Source organism: Triticum aestivum, chromosome 2B, assembly GCF_018294505.1.
Source record: "Triticum aestivum cultivar Chinese Spring chromosome 2B, IWGSC CS RefSeq v2.1, whole genome shotgun sequence".
NCBI classification, from domain to species: Eukaryota; Viridiplantae; Streptophyta; class Magnoliopsida; order Poales; family Poaceae; genus Triticum; species Triticum aestivum.
In genome coordinates, this window is record NC_057798.1 from 615,936,695 (window position 1) to 615,960,693 (window position 23,999).

The window sequence follows — 23,999 nt, forward strand, 5'->3', positions numbered from 1 at the left end:
CACTACGCTCCCAGGAAAAAACATGTGGCGAGATCCAAAACCCTCACCAGGAAGGAAGGAAAACGAGAGGAGCTGGCCGCAAAATCCCTTGGCATGAGGTGGCAACCGCCACCGCGTTGCGCAGCTGATCGGCAGCTCAGCTCTCGCCTCTCGCCGTTTATAAAACCCCGGTCGTGCGGCTCGCCACAAAAACAAGTCCAATCTCCTCCCCCAGCGGCACTGGACCGTGTCCGCCCTTCGTCTCCCACCTCCCTCCGTTTTCGGCATTCCGTGCTCTCGCTGGCGGGATCGAGTGGGGAGGGGAGGGAGCCCGTGAGGAGATGGGCCTCTTCGGACGCCGGCGGGGCGTCCCCGGCGGCGCCGTCGTCTTCGCCACCGCGGTGGCCCTGCTGCAGGTGGGGTCTCCCTCCCTCTCTCTCTCTCTCTCTCTCTCTCTCTCTCTCTCTTAGTGGGTGCTGCGCGGGGTCGTCGTTGCGGCCGTGGCGGCCGCCGCCGCCGCCCTTCCGAGGGGCCAGCCGTCTTAGGGTGTGGGTTGCTCACTGTGCCTCGTGTTTTGGACCATTTTGGTTCGGTTTTGGTCCTGCTTCTGGGGTTAAGCACTGCGGCTTCCGGCCTATCCCTGTGCGGGCTTGCTAATTTCGTCCCGTCTATGGCGTCACTAGTGCGGAAGTTTCTACTACTAATATAACTCGTGTTTTTTTCGTTTCGCCAAAATTAGGGAGGTGCGATTTAAGTCTGTAATTGGACTGCGTCTTTTTCTCGAACGCGTAATGGGTTGTGTTTGGATATTTACCCCCTCAAATTTACTGCGTGATTTTGGTTTACCTCTGCTTTGTCGTTAGCCCGAGCCTCCCCCCGCGATACTGATTTTGGGACTCGGGAGGGTTGGGAGCATATGGGGTTGGAAATTTGCTGCAACACCACTAGTTTCTGACATGGCAGGTGCGTTTGGATTGGAGGTCTGTAACCACGCGGTCTCGACTTACTGGTGCACGAGTGGTTGTTTCTGCTTCCGCTACTGCGTTGGAGAGTGGTCAATTTAGCCCAGTTTTATTTATCCTGTTTTCGATGCGGTGGTTGCTTCTCTGTTCGGGGTTTCGTTTCTCGGTTTCATATTTTGTCTCGAAATGTGTGCTATCTCCGTGACCGTGTAGATTGGGTTGGGTTTTACAGGATTAAATATGCCGCACTTCCCCGAATTTCAGAACATTTACGTATTTTGATTCGAAATGTGCCCTTTGTATACCGTTATGATTATAATTGGGTAGGATGGCCCTCTTTGAACAAATTGCAAACGGTTTTCTCTGAATTCCAACTATGTGGAGTTGCCTGTGTTTCCTCTCCAAGTTACCGGATGTTTTATGGCTAACTTCTGGTTGACAGCTGGTAGGCCAACCCAGCTGAATTTTATGTAGCCCAGCCCAGCTAAATTTTCACAGGCATTTCAAACATGACATTTTCCTCTAGAACCTCAGATTGTATTTATGTTGCTGCAGCTCACAATATGTTATTTTATCTGTTTTAGAGGCTTAACCGTTGAATTATCTTTCTCTGTTCTAATTTTGTTTGTTAGATGTCATCTGGGTGTTGCTGTACATGACGGATGAAAAATTCATGCTGTAATAATCCTTAGTCGTACTAACTGTTTTGGTGGTTTCACATGAAACTTTGATTAATGTTTCGACACTTATAGTGGTTGTATAGGTGGCCAGAACATACCAGATTTGTGCCAACTTCTCAGATGTTGCTAGATTCTTGTCTTTGTAGCATCTACATCACCTGCCTAGGTGCTCAAAGGTGTTGTCTTCATTTTATATATTTGAACCCACCGGATAAAATTGTGGTCATGTTGCTCCCTAGAGGGGCTAATAGAATAACAGGATATGTAAGAAGCCCATTCTACAAATGTAGTGTGGTGTTCATGCATGTGGATTTGGTTGCACTTTGATGTGACTCATGTATTGTATGGTTAACATGGTTTGTCCATAGTGTGATAACCTTACAACCTTGTTTTTCATTCCACAATAACAGGATATGTAAGAAGCCCATTCTACAAATGTTGTTTGGTGTTCATGCATGTGGATTTGGTTGCACTTTGATGTGACTCATGTATTGTATGGTTAACATGGTTTGTCCATAGTGTGATAACCTCACAACCTTGTTTTTCATTCCACGATGCAGATAGTTTTTCTTGTACATCCCACAAGCGCACAGCAATCCAATGGTGCACCAAGGTAATTTATCAGGGCAACGTGTTCAATTAAGATGAGCATTTGTTAGATCACCAAAGAACACAATAGGTCCTGAAATAGGCTACTATTTTTTATGTACTTAAAATACTTTGCCGCTTAATGAGGTATTTTGTACTCATGGAGCCCTTGGTGCTAATTTTGCTGTGTTTGCTTCCTTAGGGTAGTACCTGCAGAAGGGTACTGTTCCATGTATGGAATTTGTGCAAATCGAAGTGATGGAAAAGTCTTAAACTGTGTGAATGCAACAAAAGCTGTTAAGGTGACAATGGAACCCTTCTCTTCAATTAATATGACAGCAGGACAGATAGTATCCGGTTATCTTGCAGTATTGATTTTAATTCAGACAGCATAATACTCTGCCCATCTTATTTTCGCATAAGATTGCATTATTTCACCGTTGTGGTCTACTACTATATCAAGTTCTGTTATTGCTTTTCCAGCCAGATACTTTGTTTTCCACAAGGATCCAGAGTCTGTGCCCCACTATTACTGGTGATGTCTGTTGTACAGTTGATCAGTTCGACACATTACACCAACAAGTCCAACAGGTAATTGTCCTGATTGCTTTGAAAAGAATATGGACTGTTCATTTGAACTATCATATCAGTGTGGTCGCATCACATCTTTATTTTAGAGACTAACTGTTTCACACTGGGAAATTTGTTAATAAAGCTTAGCAAAATGGTTTTTCCATTGTATTCATATTAACCTGCATTGATTTGTTCAAACAATGTTTTGCTGAACTTGTGACCAGCAAGCAGTGAACCTGCTGAATACTTTGAGACATGCTGCTTTTGTTTTAGGATGATTTTCGTATCTACTTAATACTCCCTCCGGCCGGAAATACTTGTCAGAGGAATGGATGTATCTAGACATATTTTAGTTCTAGATACATCCATTTTTATGCATTTCTGCGACAAGTATTTCCGGACGGAGGGAGTAGATTATTTCTGCTTGTTCATCCTGGACTTTTTTGGAAAGCAGTTTTTTGTCGACTTGTAGCCTCATGCAGCAAATTTCTAGTTGTTGATTATTTCTCGTCCCTGATCTTTGTTGTGTTATTCCTCCTGTACTTCCTAGTATGTTGTAACACAGTTACGTGGCTACATGTGAGTTCTTTATTCCCTGTTGCATGCAAATTACAGATTTGTGTTCTAAAAGAAAATTTTACAGATGCATTTCCGTCATATTCATAGACCATGTTCGTCGCTATTCTATTGTAGCCAATTTGGTACATATATTTTAAGGTTATTTTTCTAAGTTGACCAACTTGATTCTTTTTCGCATGTCAAATGATGTAACCTGTTCTTGGTAATCTCTATTCTAAATTTCTATGTTCAATCAAAAGAAAGTTCACTTGGTGGTAAAATGCTAACTCCAACACTTCTGCAGGCTGTCCCATTTCTTGTTGGATGCCCAGCTTGCTTGAGGAATTTCTTGAATCTCTTTTGTGAAATGTCTTGTTCCCCAAACCAAAGCCTCTTCATTAACGTGACTTCAGCAAAACAGGTCTGAATTCTCTCAGCTTATCACGACAACAGTATTTTATTGCGTTTCCTCATGGTCACCCCCACACATTTTTGTTACAGCAGTTTAACATGCCAAAATGAAATATTCATATATATAATTCTCATGTTTAATCGAAATAACAAGCTACACTGTTCTCCACCTTTTTCAGGTTAAAAACATTACAACTGTTGATGGTATAGATTACTACATAACAAGCAACTATGGTGAAGAGTTATACAACTCTTGTAAGGAAGTTAAGTTTGGCACTCTGAACACACGCGCAATGGATTTTCTTGGTGGAGGTGCTAAAACTTACAAAGGTATTAGGCTAAATCATTGTAGTGAACTTATCAATGGTGTGATTGGATAAATGCCATTACAAGTTATAATTTGAGCAATGCTACTGCAATCACTGGACACTGAAAATAACGCTATAAATTTTATAAAATGCTAGTACCCTCAATGTTTTGCTACAAGACCTAAATACCCCCAGCTTTCCTCCTCTCAATCATCAGTGACCAAAATTGTTGACTGTGAGGTGGTGGATTTTGTTGAGTTCTGAGCACCATGGTTTGGTCCCTCCTAGTGCTACTTGATGCTCCCTATGATCAGATTTATCCATGTTATATGCCATGTGTCACATTAGGCTCAATACTGACGAGTGACGACAACCAGGACGTGACGAGGAGGCACGGCATCAAAAGCATCCCTAGGATCATCGTCCTTGAAGACGGGGAAAGGAAAGAAACAATGATTTGAACTGTCTCATTTTCCACCTTGGCCATGACTCTGGAGTGATTTATGTAGGCTGGCAGCCTAAAGCTTGCATACCAGATTTGCTAGCATCCCTCCTAGAATTAAGATTCTTGTAGGCAGGCTAAAGGGCTAAACTAGCGTTGCTTTCCTTGATTGTGAAGTTAAACTCTGATTGCCAAGTCACTTACAATGCTTTGATGATTTAGACAAAGAAGATGACACGATTTGGTCTAAAGATTAGTAGCATGTAGAGGGTAGTAACCTTTTAGGAAGCTTTGATGCATTTCTTTGAGAAACTCTATTTGGTGTTATTAATTATTATTCTTGGCTTCTTGCACCCTGGATGTGCTTTTGAACTAGTTTCTTCAGTTGGTAATTTTAAGGTTTGGTAGTGATAGCCTGATAATAAACTATGTATATTTGTTTCCTGCATTTGGACTTGGCACTATTAATTATTATTATTGCAATCTGGATGTGGTTTGAGTTAGTTTTTTCAGTCGATAATTTTAACTGTGGTAATGACATGCTGATAATACATGGTAATTTGCATGCATCCGTTCTTCGCAGTATATCATTATAATTATTGACGTCTACACTTGCTACTGCAGAGTGGTTTGCATTTCTTGGGCGTCAGGCAAATCCTAATGAGCCCGGGTCACCTTATTTGATAACATACCGACCTGATTTGAGTGATTCATCTGGGGTGAAGCCGCTAAATACTACAATTTATTCTTGTGGAGATCCATCTTTGGGCTGCTCATGTGGCGATTGTCCTTCTTCTTCAGTTTGCATGGGATCCTTGTCGCCTCAGTCGAAGACTGAAACTTCCTGTTCAGTCAAAATGGGTTCTCTAAAGGTAGCAGCTATTTATCTACATTTATGAAAAAAAATGCACGGCTCATACCATGCATTTTCTGTTACCTCCAGTTGTACTTGTGCACATTCAAGCGGTCTCCAAAGGCATGACCACTAGTTTTTATTGGACTATATTTATGAAACCCAACCAAATTTATATTGTAAAATTACTATCCGATAGAAAAATTAACCAAATTATTTTCAAGTAACTAATCTAGTTATTTACAAAAATAATGTTAGTTCTAATGTCAAAAGTTTGACTTCATTGTTCATCTTGTGGCAATTGGCAGAGTTTGCAGTGCTACTGCCCTAGTAAATAACCAAAGCTTTGCATGAATGATAGATGAGGACTATGGCTTCCCTTGTTAATTGGTACTCCCTCCGTCCGGAAATACTTGTCATCAAAATGGATAAAAGAGGATGTATCTAGACGTATTTTAGTTCTAGATACATCTCTTTTTATTCATTTTGGTGACAAGTATTTTGGGACGGAGGGAGTACATCACATGTCAGGTGGTCCTCCTTGTATCAAGCCAGTTGTGTAACATACTCATGTGGTACTAATTCTTTAAAAAGTGATACTACTATTACAGAGAAATTGGCACAGAACATGTGTTGTAGTAGTGATGATACGGGGTAGATGTGCCGGTGTGGATACCTGCACAATTTGCTTATGGGAAGTATTAATAAAACCTTCAACTCTAGCAATCAAATGATTTACTATATCTTGAAAAAAAATATAACCATCATCGTAGGTGCTAAATACCTTAGTTTGTCCATGTACCTTGTGTAGAACTTGACCCTTTTCTTGTTTCTCATACAACTTAAAAGCTTACTGCAGCCTTGAACTTTAAACTAGAGTATACGAATCCAAAATTTGGCAGCATAACAACATTTTAGGGCATATGTTATGAAGGTTCATCTTTTCCATGTCGAGTATTTTCATTATTTTGTATCCTGAACTCTTATCATTTGATTACACAGGCCGAATGCTTGGACTTCTCACTAGTGGTTGTGTACATAGTATTTTTGTGCGCAATTTTATTGTGGGGCCTATTATACAGATCACGAGGAAGAACGGGCTTCCCCTCACAAACAAAACCACCAAAGAATGCTGATGATAAGTCAAACAACAATGGCAATGTTCCTGAAAACTCTGCTCAGGTTCTTTTCTGCCAAATCATTTTTGAGAGCCACAGCTTGCTTGCTTACTTAGAGTACTTGTCTTTGGTTCCTTCTAGCATTTTTCTCTAGTGTTCATTTTTTAATATGAAGCTGGTACGGTCTAATAATTTCTCTTTATATCAGGTGCCCAAAGCTGCATCATCTTCTATTGTCCAAACTTACATGTCAACCTTCTTTAGGTTGGACTCGGTCTCCAGTTATATTCAGATAAACTATATATTATTAGTATTTAGGCTTCATGTTAATCTGTTGAAAGTATTGCAGGAGGCATGGAGTTTTTGTTACTAGACACCCACTTCTTGTGTTATGTGCATCCTTACTTGTCCCTATCCTATTATGCATTGGTCTTATCCGTTTCAAGGTGGAAACACGGCCGGAAAAGGTACTCAATTTATCATCATATGATAGCTACAATTCTTCTACCGTTTCTGAAATTTTGATAATTGTATATAATGGGGGAATTTGAATTGTTATGAGACTGACAAATATAGTTAACATTTTGTCTGTCTGTATTTACGAGTAATTACTTTAATATAAGTTTGACAAGGCAATAGTATTCTTTTACAACTCACAATAATTATTAGGTCTGAAGCATGTAAAAAAAATGGAAATCCATTGACAGTTTTGATTGATTACGCGGAAATGTTCATTAAAATAAAAAGGGGCAGCCCCAGTGCATGTAGCTCCCGCTTGCGCAGGGTCTGGGGAAGGGTCCGACCACTTTGGGTCTATTGTACGCAGCCTTTCCCTACATTTCTGCAAGAGGCTGTTTCCAGGAAATGTTCATTAAAATAAAATCACAGTAAATAAAAAGGGAATACATTGCTGTACATTTTATAAAATTTCATTTTTACTGTTGGCTATGCTTTTTCTTGAATCAATTTGGACTTCTATGGTGTTCTGTGTCCTTTATGCTTATGGTCATTTTCAGATAACTTTATCATTTTACCTTCCAAAAAGGACGTTAAAGTTCTTAATCCTGTGAACATTAGTGGCCAAAGGTCATAAACATGTATTTTTTAATACTTGTGAAAAATATGTGTCAGCAAAATAGAAACACGGAGATCAAATCTGTCAATAAACGTGCTCACAATGGATTACCTTTGAGTCTGTAACTACGATTTTTGTGTAACTTGTGGTCATTTATATATAAATAAATTTAGTATTTGAGATTGCTCCTTCTTTTGTGTGGGGATGATTGCTACCCTTTATGAGTGTTTTTTAAAAGAAGTCAGAAAAGTGTGAACCATCTGGTCCAGGGGATGAATTAACACCTGGTATGTATTTACCAGAACTGTGAATAAATACATTTCAGAGATTTCTGACTTGATTGTTTTCTTTTTGCAGCTTTGGGTTAGCCCTGGAAGTCAGACTGCCTATGAAAAGCAATATTTTGACAGTCATCTTGCACCATTTTATAGGATTGAGCAGGTCTTTTCAACTCTCATGGCCTTGTTTTTGTTCAACTAGATGAACACTTGTTACAGATTGTATACCGACTTTGTTCCTGCATATCAACATGTTTGCTGTGTTGATCTTAACTTCTTGTCTATCTTTCTTTGTTGGGTTTTACGTTTGAAGGCTTTGAAGGCGACTATTGCAATGAGTAATATTTGGTTAATTACTGTTTTAACTGCAGCTTGTATTAGCCACTTCCGCATCTGACCAGCTTGAAGCTCCCACAATAGTAAATGATAACAATTTCAAATTGCTATTTCAGATTCAGAAAAAGGTTTGGAATCCAGTCATGTAAATTTCGCACTGCAACTGCTTATTGATTTTAATGTCATTTTTTAATTGCAAAGATTGATGATCTACGTGCCAATTATTCTGGATCGACAGTATCCCTTGCTGATATCTGCCTAAAGCCACTCAGTACAGATTGTGCTACCCAAAGTGTTTTGCAGGTGATGATTTTGTATTGTCTAGTCTGTACTCTGTGTATGGAACTAACTTGTTCTCTCTAGAATCTTTATAATCCTTTTCTATCATTATATTTTGTTCCGTATGCGTACTTCTGAGCAATCATATTAAAATGGTGGTATCTGATGCAGTATTTCCAGCTGGATCCTAAAAAGCATGATGATTTAGGTATAGATCATGCTAAATTTTGCTTTGAGGTAAATATCCACAGTTGAAATCTCTTTTCCTATGGACATTTTCCTTTTTTTTTGTTGCAACGCAGACCTTCGTAAACTATTGATGAATTCATGCTGAACAATGAATATTGTGATACTAGCTAGGTTTGTCAGTTAGTTGTATCTAAACACTAAACAATATCTGCTGTATTGCAGCATTACAGTTCCGAAGAGACATGTTTGAGCACTTTTCAATCACCTATTGATCCTAGTACAATATTAGGTGGTTTTCCAGGTAGCAATTTTACCGAGGTAAAATGCTATGCTTTTTTTGGCCAAAAACAATATTTTACTGATTATCCCACCTCTCTTACTAACTTCCTATTACTTCACAGGCTTCTGCATTTGTAATAACATATCCAGTGAACAACAAGGTTGAGACAACAGGACAAGAGAATGGAAAGGCTATGGCTTGGGAAAGGGCATATATTAATCTTGTTAAGGTTTGGAACTCTCACCTTCTGAGCTTATGTCCTCAGCAAGCAGTTTACAGTAGAAGTTTACCATCAATTGATTCATGCTCTATATAAGCTCATTCTCTAACATTTACTTTTAAGCAGTCCTACGACATATTTCAATACTTCCACACAACACCTCCTTAAGGAATGAACGAATAAATCTCGTTTGCGGATAGTAAAGTAAACTATGCAGAGAAATTTGCTCCAATGAAGAATCCGGTAGATAAGATTGACTATGCATTGCCCTACATCCTTTGGAAATACGGCGATGGGAAGCAACTTTGATAATGCGGATTAAGAGTGTCCAGATTCATATTCCAGGAGATTTAGTAGAAGCATTATTGTTTCCGTTCTTTTCTCCTGTAATATAGTGAGCCGACTCACGTTGAAGCCCGAGATGCCTGAATCTAGCAAAAGGTCATTTCATGTATGCTAATGCCATTTGCATGCACAGTATAGTGATTAATATTGTATGAAGTTAACTCTTTCATGTTTGGATTAAAGCCTTTAGCACTTAATTTCTAGCTAGAGTTTCTACCTACAGTGTTTTTGTAGCTTTTGGTTTAACTTCAGAAGAAGGTGCACACTCTAGCGATTTATATATTTCACTTGAGCCAGGAATTACATCTGATGACTTTGAGAGTTTTTTGCAGGAAGAAATACTGCCGATGGTACTAGCACAGAACCTTACATTATCCTTTTCATCCGAGAGCTCTATCAAAGATGAATTAAACAGAGAGAGTACAGCTGACGCAATTACAATAGTGGTAAATATATGCGAAAATCTTTTCCATTTTGTAGTATATCCTGTTCGCCTACATATTGTGATTTTTATTTGTGCCATTTGATTGATATCAGATAAGCTATATTGTGATGTTTGCGTACATATCATTCACACTTGGAGACCGTCCTTCTCGTTTGTGGGCATTATTTGTCTCATCAAAGGTATGAATATGATAATCAATGATGGGAAAATATTTTTATTTTCCACTCCTCCGCCTAAAAAATACTTTAATGTGAGTTAGTGGCAAGTTCATATGTTTGAAATTCAGGAGTGGTATAATACAAATTTGTCCCATGATTAATTGTTTCGATCTACATGGAGTATCTTGTTCCTTATGATTGCATTTTTGTGAGTTATCTAAAGACCAGTTCTCATATATTCATGTTTGCTGACCATGCATTTAGTAAATATAAACAGTGCAGTGGTCGGCAGTACTGCTGTTGGGACGACATATTTTAATTGTGGCCGATATTGAAGTCACATAATTATAGAAGTGGGAGATGTCAAATGTGACATCTTCTATTCTGGGACGGAGCTAGAAATTTGTCTTTTGGATCTATAATAGTTTGATCTCAAGTTTCCTTTTGAAGAGCTAATTTATTTACCAGATCTTGAAATGGAGTATTTAATTATGTCAAACATGTGTTGCATTATGTTTCATTTGACGAGATAAATTGCAGGTACTGCTTGGCTTATCTGGCGTTGTCCTAGTGATGCTTTCAGTTTTAGGATCAATGGGATTCTTTAGTGCTGTTGGAGTGAAGTCGACTCTAATCATAATGGAAGTAATTCCTTTTCTTGTGCTGGCTGTAAGTCTTCTGCCTCTAGTAGCACAATAGTGTGACTTCTCTTCATCAATCCAATGCACCTTTCCAGTATTTCTTTGTTTTGCTGCATTAAAAGAAAGAAAAACCATTATGCATATGCGCTCTACACATTTGAATTGGAACATAGCTTCTTCGTGCTGATTATTGTATTATCTCTTCTGAAAATTGATTTCCATGAACCATCATCACATTAATTCGTTGTTGAAAACTTGATGTTTAGTATTTGTGTAATTTATTTTAACCACGCTTCCTACATAGGTGAACCCAGTTGATGTCTATGTTGCATTGCCTGCCATTGAGTTTGTTATCTGTTTTTAGGAAATATTTTCTTGGGCATTTACCATATTTTTTTAGGAGGAATTGACGATTTATTCATATTGCTACTTCATTTGATCGGTACTTTGTTCAAAAGATACACATTCTTATCATTCTGCCACTAGATGAAACTGATGGATGTGATTGTGGCTAGGTCGGTGTGGACAACATGTGTATCCTTGTGCATGCTGTCAAGCGACAACCAGATGGGATAGTATTGGAAGAACGTATAAGTAATGCATTGGTGGAAGTTGGGCCATCCATTACGTTAGCCAGTTTGGCTGAAGTTTTAGCTTTTTCTGTCAGTGCAATCAATCCAATGCCTGCCACTAGAGCATTTTCCATGTTTGCCGGTTGGTTTCTTTACATTTCCTTGATTGTATCTATAATTGGCACTTCCTTTTGGTGTTTCCAATCCACTATCTTGTGCAGCAATGGCAGTTCTTCTGGATTTCGTTCTCCAAGTGACAGCCTTCGTAGCCCTTATTGTATATGATTTTAGGAGGGCAGAAGATGGCAGGATTGATTGTGTTCCTTGTGCAAGACTTAAATCGAGCACTGTTGCTGGTGACAGTAAGTGTCCAAATAAAATTCCACATTTGCTTTGCTAAAAGGAAGATTAGTTATAGCAGTAAATGCTTGTTCATTATGGCTCATTTGTAATTGTTTCCCTTTCTAATGTATTCAAAATTAAGATGGTGGCCACCAGCGGCTTCACTTTGTTGCACGCTATATGAAGGTAAACACTACATATTTTACCAGAGTTAAACTTGTTCTTATGTTAAAGTTAAGCTCATGTTTTAAACCATGTTTAAGATTTTCGCAATTTTCTTTTATGTTCATTCATAACTTATAGTTTTTTTGTTTTCATATAGGATTTTCATGGGCCAATCCTCGGTTACCGACCAGTGAAGTTTATCGTGATTGCTGTATTTGTTGGATTAGCATTTGCAAGCATTGTAAGTGCTCACATGTTCTGCATGCACATTGCACTGCATCATGATTATATCTGTTCCTCCTATTAGCTTCACTACCAACCGCTTTATATCTGGTGTAATATGAGTGTGCTATCTACTGACCAAGTCTATTTTTTCATTGAAATTCTCTGATGGATCATCAACTTATTATTCTGTCTGTATTTCTGATAAATCTTGCTGACCATCAATATGGAGCAATTCACTACAGTGTGGTGTTGTTTGTTCTTGTCTGGTTTCATGTTGCAAATCCAGTGGTTAACTACCACAGATTTGGGAAAAATTACTACATGAGACAGAACCACTTACATTTTCTTGACTTTGAGTATGGGCATGTGTGGTTAACAAAATTGTGTTTCTTTTGTCCTAACTAGGCAATGTCAACTAGACTACAACCAGGATTGGAGCAGAAAATCGTTCTTCCACGAGATTCTTATTTACAGGTTCAAACTATCACTTGCATTTTTCTGTAGCTTAAGCCTTAATTGTTTCTCTTTGTATTTCTTTTAGAATCATGCTCATTACAATGTTTACAGGGTTACTTTGACGACCTTCAGAAGTATATGAAAGTTGGTCCGCCACTGTATTTTGTTGTGAAGAACTTCAATTACAGGTAACTAGAAGTAAAATAGTTCTACACATTTTTTCTGCATGTTTGAAGAAGCATGATTATACAATGGAAACAAACAAACATGGCTGAATATTCCTTGTCATATCGTTGACCCGTTGTGCTTTGTTACTGTTATCCACTACATTCTTGTCTTTAGATTGTTCTGGATATGTCAAAAGTTGAAAACCAAGTCTCTCATGTTTCTACATGAGTTGTTACTGTTGCAGTGTTGCCTTTTGAAAGAGCCAATTTTGTTGAGCTCTTCTGAGTTGCATGCTTAACTCAAATAATATTCAAAAGTTGAAAACCAAGTTTCTCATGTTTCTGCATTGGCTGCTACTGTTGCAGTGATGCCTTTAAAAAGGGGCGATTTTGTAGAGTTCTTCTGAGTTGCATGCCTAACTGAAATAAACAACAATTTGATTTCTGATGTGTTGCACTGTTTCCAGCTCTGCATCGGAAAATACTAATCAGATATGTTCCATCAACCAGTGTAATTCAAACTCTCTTCTGAATGAGGTATACAATTGTTTGTCTCTTGACTAATTTTTTCCGCAGTAATACTCAGTATGAAATGATTTATTGATTTGCTAGTTTAATTTAGTTGCACAATACATTTTAAAGGCGAGCTTTGTTACTGTAAAGCTACCGGCTCCTGATGCAACTTAACCGATGTGATTTTGATAATCATGTATAGATGTTCATCATATGTTGATAACACTGCCTTCCATTTAACATGGTGGTTGCTACCATGCAGATAGCAAGACAATCTTTATCTCCCGAAACAAGTTACATAGCAAAACCTGCTGCCTCATGGCTTGATGACTTCCTAATATGGATGTCTCCCGAAGCATTTGGATGCTGTCGAAAATTTGTTAATGGAAATTATTGCCCTCCAGATGATCAGGTTCAGAACTTTTCCCTGAACCCCCTTTGCGGGTGCAGCACATTCATACTATATTTGTATTAGCTGGAAAAAAAGCAATTTCTTCTGAAGCAATGGACACATCCTTCTCTGGGAGAAACAAAAACGCTCAATTTGAGTCCTGTGAAAATATGAACTGGTTGTATGTTAGCATATTTGCTAATGTCACTTGAATTTCTACTTTGCAGCCTCCTTGCTGTCAACTTGATCAAGATTCAGGTTCATGCAGTTCAAATGGAGCGTGCAATAATTGTACAACGGTATTACTATCTACCATCTTTCAGTTGTGATATCTAGTCCTTTTAGCGTCTTAATCAATTTCAGAGAGCTGCATTTGCACTGCTGTGCCCTATTATGTGTAGTTTGAAATAGTATATTCCAACCACAGTTTACATATCAATAGATACATGTTAAGTAGAAGTGATTACTTCTGATCTACTAGTTATTCTTTTGTCTCAGTGTTTCCTACATTCGGACTTACACAATGGGCGTCCATCCACAACACAATTTAGAGAGAAACTTCCATGGTTTCTGGATGCACTACCATCAAGTGACTGTTCTAAAGGGGGAAAAGGAGCTTATTCTACAAGTTTGGACCACAGTGGTATGTGGTGTATGCCAATTATGTACCATCTCAATATTTTATCATGCTAGAGAACATGCCAAAGAAATACTCCCTCCATTCCTTTATATAAGGTGTATTAGTTTTTTGATAAAATTCCACAATGTAAGGTGCATTTCTTCTAAATCCTCATAATTCCCCGTTTAGCCCTCCAGAAAAAAGGAAAGTATCTCTCCCGATTGCATGTATCTCTTCTTGTAGCAAAAGAAGGAAAGTATCTCTCTCCCGATTGCATGTATCTCATACTTTCCCGGACTTAATGATTTACTTGCCACTAACCAACAAATTTGCCAAGGGTAATTTCGTCCTAACATCTCTATAATTATATTCCTTGGTCACCGTGCTGAAAATAATGCACCTTATATAAAGGAACGGAGGGAGTATCATATATTTATAAATGTGAACCATTTTAATCAGTTGAGATATATAGTATTATTCTTGCATTAAACGTGCTAGCATTTTGACCGACTGAAATTATAATACTATTAATTATCCACCGACATATTTGGCAACCCTGTTTGTTTGTCAGGTTATGAAAATGGCATTATACAAGCATCAGCGTTCCGTACATACCATACTCCCCTTAATAAACAGGTATGGATTAGCATGCCGCCCATCATAATTATCACCATTTTCCTTTCCAACACGGTAAAGTTTAAGTAATATTGATATTTTTTGTAGACTGACTATGTTAACTCATTGAGAGCTGCTCGGGACTTCAGCTCTCAAATGTCCAAAGATTTACAGGTAATTTGCCGGCATCCATTCTTTAGATGATGATGATATTAAAGGACGTTTTAAAAATACTGACCCAAATATACTGAAGTTATTGCCGTGAAAACATACACACAAAAAACGATTTGCTGTGTTTCACTCTTAATTATAATTACACATATTAATAGGAACCATGGAATTTCCCTGTTGGCGAAGGTTTAATAGATCGTTACTGTCGATATGGTTCTAGCAGTGTTCTAGGATTATTGGAAGGACTAGCCAGTACATCCTGAATTTTCGATTATTTGGGCCTTTACTGAACACATTATCCCCAGATGCTGACGTAAATATTAGCAGCCACTAGCTATTCAAAGACACACACGTATGTGTGAATTTTGTATTTGTAGCTAAGCTTTATGGCATAGTAACTACTATATGTTTCACTCTATATTTCATACTGATTATTGTTAGCTTTCGCTTTGAATGCTATTGCATGGATATATCTTGTAACAGTCTATACATCTTCGTGCAGATGGAAATTTTCCCATATTCAGTGTTTCATATATTTTTTGAGCAATACCTCAGCGTATGGAAGACAGCCATCATGAATATATGTGTATGCCTTGGTTAGTTACTTACTGCATTTGCAGTTTTTCAGATTATTTGCATATTCTTATGATATAGTTCTCGCGGGTCTCATTTTCTCTGAAATTTTGCTTTGGTATCAGATGCACAGTATAGATCCCTGCTAAACCAGCTTATTTTTTTTATTTTCGAGAAAACGCAAATGCCTTGCGTTTCATTGCATTGGAAAGATAGGGAATTTACATCTCCTAGGAGGCAGATTTACACAGTTCGGATGATCAGTGGACATCCATGATGATGGCAAAACGACCCTGAGCCCCCTTGAGCCCCCGGCTTTGCCCAACATCGGGCCTCGTCCTTGATCCGGTCGACAAGCTCATTGAGCGATGGGCTCACATGGTCAAAAACGCACGCGTTCCTATGCTTCCAGATCATCCACGGCACCAAAAGCGCCACGGATTTGAGCGCCTTGCGGAGCGCTGCGTGTGGAGTCTTCGCGCGTAGCCACCAGTCCATGATGGAGTCCGTCGTGCTAGGCGTCGGCGCCGGCAAGCGCAGCCAACTAGGATCTCATGCCATGTGTGCTAGCGAGGGCACGCGAGCATCAGATGTCTGATCGTTTCCGGCTCTTGTCGCATAGAGGCATCGTGGAGGGTGCTGCAGCCCAGGCGTGCAAGCCGCTCCGCGGTCCAACAGCGATCTTGCAGGCCAGCTAGTGGAAAAATTTCACCCTTGGCGGTGCCAGCTCCTCCAAATGAGTTTCCAGGAGTGCAGCCCGTCGCGGCCTGTTCTCAAGAATTGCCTCACCACATTGCACTGAAGAACCAAAAGTTTGACGTATCACTGTCGGCTGTTGAACTGGTCTAATTAGTTGGTTCTGGTATTAGCGACCATACCATTTTGACATAAGTTAGGGATAAGAGTTTGAATTAGGAGTGATTGGATGAGTTTCAATCAGGAAATATTGGCTCGATTTGGTCCTCTTGAGTTGTAACCCCTCAATATAAGGGGATGGTTCCATTCAATGAAGGTCTAGCAAGAAGTTCTCTCTATTCCCTTTCCTTGCGCATTGCTGCTCTACCGACACTAATTTCACGAAAGCTGGCTAGTAACTATGGTCTAGTGCTGGGACCACCTGACAATCATAACTACAACCATAACAAATATAATCATGATAAACATAATTAAATATTTTGTTGTAATGTCTGTACCTTAATTTGAGATTTGACACAGTTCATTCTTATGCAAAAATTAACAGGTGCAGTATTTGTTGTTTGTTTCGTAGTCACCAGCAGGTCAGCAACTCCTTTCAGAAACTTAGCACTAACTATTTTCTGTTACTCTTCGAGTCGGTAGATTGTGATAATTTGTTACCTCTGTCCATTTCAGTTTGTGGGCTTCAGCAATCATTTTGATTGTTCTGGCCATGATAGTCTTGGATCTGATGGTATGTTTGTCTCTCTCCTGTCCAATATATACTACTACTTCTGATTATATGTATATTGGATATTGGATAGAACTTAGCTATGTTTTAAATACAAGTGGTTGCAGAGTAGAACCATGTGGTGACTTCATGTCAACAATTAGCTAAAATATATAGGATTTGTTCAACTGTTGGTGAAAGCAGTTGGCTTAATTAGCTATGCATTATGTATTGATACTACATTGTGGAATAATTGTAACGAAGCATAAGAAACACCCATAAATCAAAAGACGGTTTCACATTACCTTGGTACAGTATTATTGGCATATGTGATTGAGTTTGCAAATGTAAAGCTATTCTGTATTTTCTAGTTTCTACAGTAGTTCTAGAATTCAAGTTTCAATGCTAAATTATTTAATTGTTATTTTCATTATCAAGATTTAACATCTTTCGAACTTTTGGCAGGGAGTGATGGCTGTCCTTGGAATTCAGCTCAATGCAATTTCTATTGTAAACCTTGTTATGTCGATAGGAATTGCTGTTGAATTCTGTGTTCATATCACACATGCCTTTATGGTAAGTGCATTGTACATTTGGAAATGCCAGTTCGAAATCTTCCAGTTTAGCTGAGTCCTGTGGTAATTAGAATGTTGGCCATAATAAACTTGAAAAACATTTAAATTTGTTCTTCCTGACACTTGAAACTTTTATCATCTGCTATCAGTGATTTAGCAGTTTACTTTGAAATGTGAAAGTAGTTTGATTCTCTATACGGTCTGCATGACATTAGAGCAACTAAAAAACAAAGAGCAACAATAACAAACCAGTTTGCTGACACCCAAACCCATCCCAAATGAAGGACCATGGAAATAAGTTCTGATGTGTTTCTACTTTTCAATGGTATAATTTCTTCATGTTTATCTTGTCCCTTTTTTCCATATCATGCCTGAACCCTTCATATTCACCTTTTAATTTACAGATAGGCATCGGGGATAGAGAGAACCGTGTAAGGCAGGCTTTATCGACGATGGGTGCTTCTGTATTCAGGTTAGCCTCATTACTGTTCATATTATTGGGACAATGTTATGTTGGGTAAAGAGATAGTAATATCAATTGAATAAGTCGCTTGCAACTTGTCCTAGATTGTCCGAGATATATGTGAGTATGTGTAACGTGCCTTAGTGAGTGTTACATATAAACAGTTTACAATTTTATTTCAGTTTTTTTTCCGCATAAGTCTTCCAGTGTTGCGGATAAATTCACGGCAGTCCAGTTGCAGTTTTTTGCCATATGTCCGAATCTGTTTGTGGTGTTTATAATTTTATTATATCTTATTTTGACCCACTGTCTTGATTTTTCAGTGGAATTACCTTGACCAAACTTGTAGGAGTTATTGTCCTACGTTTTGCAAAATCTGAAGTTTTTGTGGTACATACATCTTAGCCCACACTTCTTAGTTCTGTATTCCTATTGGAGTTTAGCTTGAATCACCTTTGTTTAATCCAAATGGCTGCAGGTGTATTACTTCCAAATGTACCTGGCACTCGTCCTCATTGGCTTTCTGCATGGGCTTATCTTCCTACCGGTTTGCATTTTAATTACCTATCGTCTCTTAATTGTCTCCAGGTATTTGCATAAGGAGCTTAGCTGAGCCCTATAATTGATGAATGTTTCAGGTTGTGTTGAGTCTGTGTGGCCCTCCTCAAAAAACCATGAAACCGATCGAACAAAGTCAGACTCCGCCTTCAAATGAGCAAACTTGATAAGTACATAATATTCGGGGATTTTTACAAAGCATTTCAGTGTACATATCCATCTGTTACCCCGGTGCTGGAGGAACTGTGAGGGTGTAGATCATTTATAGAGGCGGGGTAATCCCTATAGAAAGATAGGCTGTACATTAGTTAAGTTTACTGAATCAGTACTAGTTTAGTCGATATCGCCGCGAGAAGCGTGAGAGATGTTTGTAGACCAGTGTAGTAGCTTGTGTTTCTTGTGTCAGCTACTACTGCCAGTTCTATGCCTTCTGGTTTGTACTTGTTTCGTGCGAGAAACCAATGTCATGTTTGGTGCCAATCAGCTACGGTTTGGTCGCTTGAGTTGCTTTATTCCAGCCATGATGCGCTTGCGTGTACAAGAAGCGCGCAGAGCATAGCAATTGAGGCTCGATTGAGAAATGTTCCACCAAATGGCATGTGTGGTCAGCTATCTCAAGATGAGTTGATGAGTATTTGAAGGAGAAAGGTTCCTATTTCAAAATTAAGACTCCAAGATTTTTTATGGCTGGGGGGATAACTCTAATTTGCAGGAACAAACAAAAATACTTGTTTTGTGCCCAATAAACGTAACTTTTTCTACCTGTCTTACTTGATGAACAATACTGTAGCAAAGCTGACCGTCAGGTTAAGAACTGACGAGAAATAATTTGTGCTGGTGATTCACGTCAGCATTTCCTTTCGCGAAATCTTCTGCCATGATATCGACTTGTGAGCCTCTGTTAATAGCGATCTGTGAGCCTCTGTCCATCCTGCATTACAGATGCGTCAGATCGATGCCATATAGCTAGCCAAAGGCTCAAACATCACAGGTTTTTCAAATTAACCGGTCCATGCTGGTGGCAATTAGTCAAATTAGACAGGTGCACTGCAGCAGTGTCTGCCTGCCACATTCATTCACTGGCAAAGTACTGGCACAGATCATTTTGTATTGTCATCCCTATACAGACCTGCAAGTGCAACCCTAATCCAAGCCTAACGACCCCATAATCTCTACCAGGTTCCGAAAGTTTATAGCTCTGCTAGTCCATGTGAAATTCTCCAGGTGGTTTTTAGCGGTATTCTAACGATTCCGAAAAAATATCAATGGTCTCGTGGCCCAAGCTTTTTTTTTTAATTGAAAAAGGCTTTCGCCCCGCTTTATATATAAAGCAATAACCGACCACAGCTCAGATACAAACGCACGCCACCACAACACACACACACACAAGGCTGGATACATAGGCGCTGAGCGCGGCAACACTACCCTAGTACTACAAGAGCAACTGGAGTCCTCAACGGTGGACACGCCAACGTGAAGAGAAGAAGCCACATATGACGAACCGTGTGCTCCAAGGCGGCGCCTTCAAGAAGGTTACGACACCAGAGCGTCGTCACCGCCCGACCCGAGGATCAGAGTTTCCCCTGGAGCAACACGACGGGTAATGAGAGCCGCGACGACGGTGAAGCTCGCTCCCTCAACCAAAGATACGAGCGGAAAGGAACTGCCTTTCACACCCCTGGGCTACCTCTAACGCCAAAACCCAAAGGTCGGCCAAAATTGGTCTCCATCGACCCATCCTGCTGTCGGGCACGAGACGAGGTCGGTCCTGCTGCCGGGCGCGAGACGAGCAATGGACCGTAGTCAGGGGAGGGTCGAACCTTCGACGGAGGTAGCAACCAGACGACGAGGAGAGGGCCGAAGGTCGAAACGGGCCGCCAATGGACGAGCTGACACCGGAAATCCAGCCGCCGCCCCAGTCGACCCGCCGAGCTGCCATGGAGCCGGCACGGCAAAGCCACCTCGCCGCCGCCACCCACAGCCAGGACCGCAGCCACGCCGGGCCAGGGCCCCAAACCTGCGCAGCCGGCCAGAAAAAGGCAAAATCCGGCCGGCACGCACCACCACCACCGCCACCATGCCGACGAGGACGAGCGTAACAACCCCCGCGCGCCGCTGGCAGGCCCAAGCCGCCGCAGCCCATGCCGCCCGCGAAGAAGCGGCCGGAGGATCCACCACCGTCCAGATCAGATCTGGGAAACCCTCGCCGCCACTCCGAGCGCACCCACCACCGCATCCAAGCACGCCAGCCCCCAAGCACCATGCCCCGCAAGGCCCAGCAGCCCTCCACGCCACCACCCTCAGCCGCCGCCGTCGCCTTGGCTGCTGGTGCCGCGCCGTCGTGCCCCGCCAAGCGCCACACATCAGCTCGAGGGGGGCATCCCCGCGTCAGACCACCTCGAGGGATGGGAGACCAGGCCCCGCCGCCGCCTACGCCGACCGGGCTTTGCCCGGCGGCGCGCTCCAGCGGCAGCAAGGGGAAGAGGAGGGGAGAGGACGGCTAGCGGCGGCGCAGACGGGAATCGCCCGTCCGCTCGCGGGAGCAGGATGGGCGAGCCGCTCAGTTTCCTTTTCTTTGACAGCAAATAAACTTTATTTCTCAGATGATGGACAAGTCGTTTACAAAAGCATGAGAAATAAAGTCGGGGATAGAATCTTCCCAAAGATGAGAAGATCTACTATGGGTAGAATGCTTTGCTAAAAGATCAGCAACCTCATTCGCTCCCCTAAAGCAATGGATGTATGATACTGCTGCAAAATTGATGCATATCTGCTTGCCTTCCAACACCACTGCTGCATCAGTACCATTGTATGTTTCCTGTTGGTTGAAGGCCTGTATAGCACTTAGATTGTCTGACTCTAAAATGAGCGAGTTGCATCCAATGTGTTTCGCCAACCAAGCCCCGTTTCTGATGGCTTGTATTTCCGCAGATTCAGCAGTGGTCACATGTGGTAGGAACCACGCTGCCGCTGTGATGAACTCTCCTCTGTCATCCCGAGCAATCGCTCTCGCTGCACCTGACATAGTTTCAGCGCTGAATGAGGCTTCAACATTGACCTTCACCTATCCTCTAGATGGTTTCTTCCACACATGATCTCGTCTCCTTGCTAGTAAGTTAGGTTTTGATGCTCGAAGGAAGTTTGTACACAACACCTTAATAGTAGTTGCTGTACGCATCGGAGACAGTATACTTTCTCCCTTAACAAGCTGACGCCGCTGCCACCAAATATACCACGCTGTCACTGCAAATAATTCAGCTTTTGGTAGTCTGTCCACACTATCTTGTGCTCTTTGTAATATTTCCAGGGTAACCGAGCCCGGCCGGTCTTCAGCGACAACCTTTTTAATATCTTCTGTTAGTCCAAGTTCAGCCCAAACCTTCATCACGCGCTTACAACTAAATAAGCAATGTTGGATATCCTCGACCCCAATCCTGCAAACCGGACACTGTGCGGATGTAGGAACATGACGCCCAACAAGAATACCCAAGCAGGGCAATACACCTTTTAGACATTTCCAGACAAAATGTTTTACCTTTCCAGGGATAGCAAGGCTCCAGATTATTTCCCATATAGGATTTATACTGGTACTTCCCTGCCCATCCGAGTATAGCCAATGGCGTTCATATTGATGCTCAAACTCCACATGATAGGCCGATCTCACTGAAAATGACCCAGAGTGAGTAGCATTCCATGCGACAAAGTCATCCATCACTTCTACACGTAGGGGAATAAGGAGTATTTGTTGGACATCAACCGGAGAGAAAACAAGACGTAGAAGATCCTCATCCCACTGCACGGAATGAGGGTCGATCAACTCTTCTATCCTGTCGATCATAGTAGCTCCTCTGGGGGTTATAACTTTCCTTGTTTCACTTGCAGGTATCCAAGGGTCCCGCCAGATGTTAATCATAGCGCCCGTACCCACTCGCCATATACATCCCCTTTTGAAAGTTTGGATTCCTGCTACAATACTTTGCCAGGAATAAGATGAACCCTTCTTTGGACCTGCACTTAGAATATCTCCATTAGGATAGTACTTGGCACTAAGAACACGTGCACAAAAGACTCAGGGTTCTGGAGTAGTCGCCAACACTGTTTTGCTAACATAGCAAGGTTGAAACTGTGAAGGTCTCTAAACCCCATACCCCCTTCCTCTTCGGGACAGTCATCTTCCACCATGTATACCAATGCATCTTTTTCTTCTCTTCAGAATCTCCCCACCAAAATCCTGCCATTTCATCAGTAATAGACTTGCAGATACCTTTAAGTAATTTGAAGACAGACATAGCATACGACGGAATCGCCCGCGCAACTGATTTCAACAATATCTCCTTTCCTTGCACAGATAAGGATTTTTCTTTCCAACCCTTGAGACGTTGGCAGATCCTGTCAATAAGGTGTTGGAAACAATCACTGCGGTCTACACCAACCATTGTTGGTAGCCCAAGGTACTTGGTCAGAGAGGACCTCAGTTAAAATATTAAGCTCCCTGCAAACATCTTCTCTGACACTGATATTAGTATTTGGGCTAAAGAAAATACTAGATTTTGCTGTACTCACCCTTTGTCCAGAACTATTGCAATAGGTGTCTAGTACTCTTTTCAGAGTAGTAGCATTATGAGAATCAGCTCTCATCAAGATTAACGAGTCATCGACAAATAAAAGGTGAGAGATAGATGGTGCATTCCTACAAACTAGTATACCTTCAATACCACCAATCTCCTCCTCATGCGCAAGCAAGCTAGAAAGACCCTCAGACAGAGCAAAAAGAGGTAAGGGGACAGGGGATCCCCCTGCCGCAAGCCCCTAGTTGGGAGGAATTCTTCAGTTTCTGTGTCATTAAATCTCACTTTATAGCTGACAGAGGACACACATTCCATTATCAACTCGACCCACCTTGGGTCAAACCCCAGTTTGATCATCATCTGTTCTAAAAAAAACCCATTCAACTCGATCATATGCCTTTAGCATATCCAATTTGACAGCACAATATCCATTAGATCCATGTGTCTTTTTCTTAATGGCATGGAAGCATTCGTATGCAACCAACACATTGTCTGTGATTAGCCTGCCTAGCACAAAGGCGCTCTGCATTGGTGAGATCACTTCAGGTAGGATTTTTTTCAGTCTATTAGCCAACATTTTGGAGATAATTTTGTAGATGACATTACAAAGGGTGATGGGCCTGTACTGAGTAGTTACCTCAGGGTTTTCTACCTTAGGGATCAGAATAATGTTGGTTTGATTCCACCCAGTTGGCACCTTCTTCCTGTTTATGTTGGGGAACGTAGTAGAAATTCAAAATTTTCTACGCATCACTAAGATCAATCTATGGAGATTCTAGCAACAAGAGAGGGAGAGGATGAACATATTCATACCTTTGAAGATTGCTAAGCGGAAGCGTTACAAGAACGCGGTTGGTGGAGTCATACACGCAGCGATTCAGATCGCAGTCGATTCCGATCTAA

At 40.9% G+C, this 23,999-nt stretch overlaps 2 protein-coding genes across 2 annotated transcripts; one reads left to right on the forward strand and one right to left on the reverse strand.

Moving 5' to 3' along the window:
• The first annotated feature begins 110 nt into the window (after positions 1 to 110).
• Positions 111 to 19,011, forward strand: LOC123046314 (NPC intracellular cholesterol transporter 1). The gene is made up of 39 exons (XM_044469638.1): positions 111 to 395; positions 2,182 to 2,234; positions 2,412 to 2,511; positions 2,693 to 2,800; positions 3,645 to 3,761; positions 3,931 to 4,081; positions 5,126 to 5,373; positions 6,357 to 6,536; positions 6,681 to 6,736; positions 6,822 to 6,939; positions 7,905 to 7,988; positions 8,197 to 8,289; positions 8,363 to 8,464; positions 8,612 to 8,677; positions 8,852 to 8,947; positions 9,031 to 9,138; positions 9,807 to 9,920; positions 10,012 to 10,098; positions 10,618 to 10,746; positions 11,234 to 11,432; positions 11,512 to 11,652; positions 11,775 to 11,818; positions 11,955 to 12,038; positions 12,428 to 12,496; positions 12,590 to 12,666; positions 13,113 to 13,182; positions 13,421 to 13,570; positions 13,777 to 13,848; positions 14,048 to 14,192; positions 14,740 to 14,804; positions 14,892 to 14,957; positions 15,457 to 15,550; positions 16,768 to 16,804; positions 16,899 to 16,956; positions 17,398 to 17,508; positions 17,912 to 17,979; positions 18,294 to 18,360; positions 18,449 to 18,517; positions 18,609 to 19,011. Exons 1-39 carry the CDS (start codon positions 321 to 323, stop codon positions 18,693 to 18,695), a joined length of 3,858 nt encoding a protein of 1,285 aa, XP_044325573.1. The 5' UTR covers positions 111 to 320; the 3' UTR covers positions 18,696 to 19,011.
• A 253-nt stretch (positions 19,012 to 19,264) lies between these two features.
• On the reverse strand, positions 19,265 to 21,240 carry LOC123046315 (uncharacterized). The gene is made up of 2 exons (XM_044469639.1): positions 20,349 to 21,240; positions 19,265 to 19,459 (listed from the first exon to the last, which is right to left on the reverse strand). Exons 1-2 carry the CDS (start codon positions 20,789 to 20,791, stop codon positions 19,336 to 19,338), a joined length of 567 nt encoding a protein of 188 aa, XP_044325574.1. The 5' UTR covers positions 20,792 to 21,240; the 3' UTR covers positions 19,265 to 19,335.
• Between the last annotated feature and the right edge of the window lie 2,759 nt (positions 21,241 to 23,999).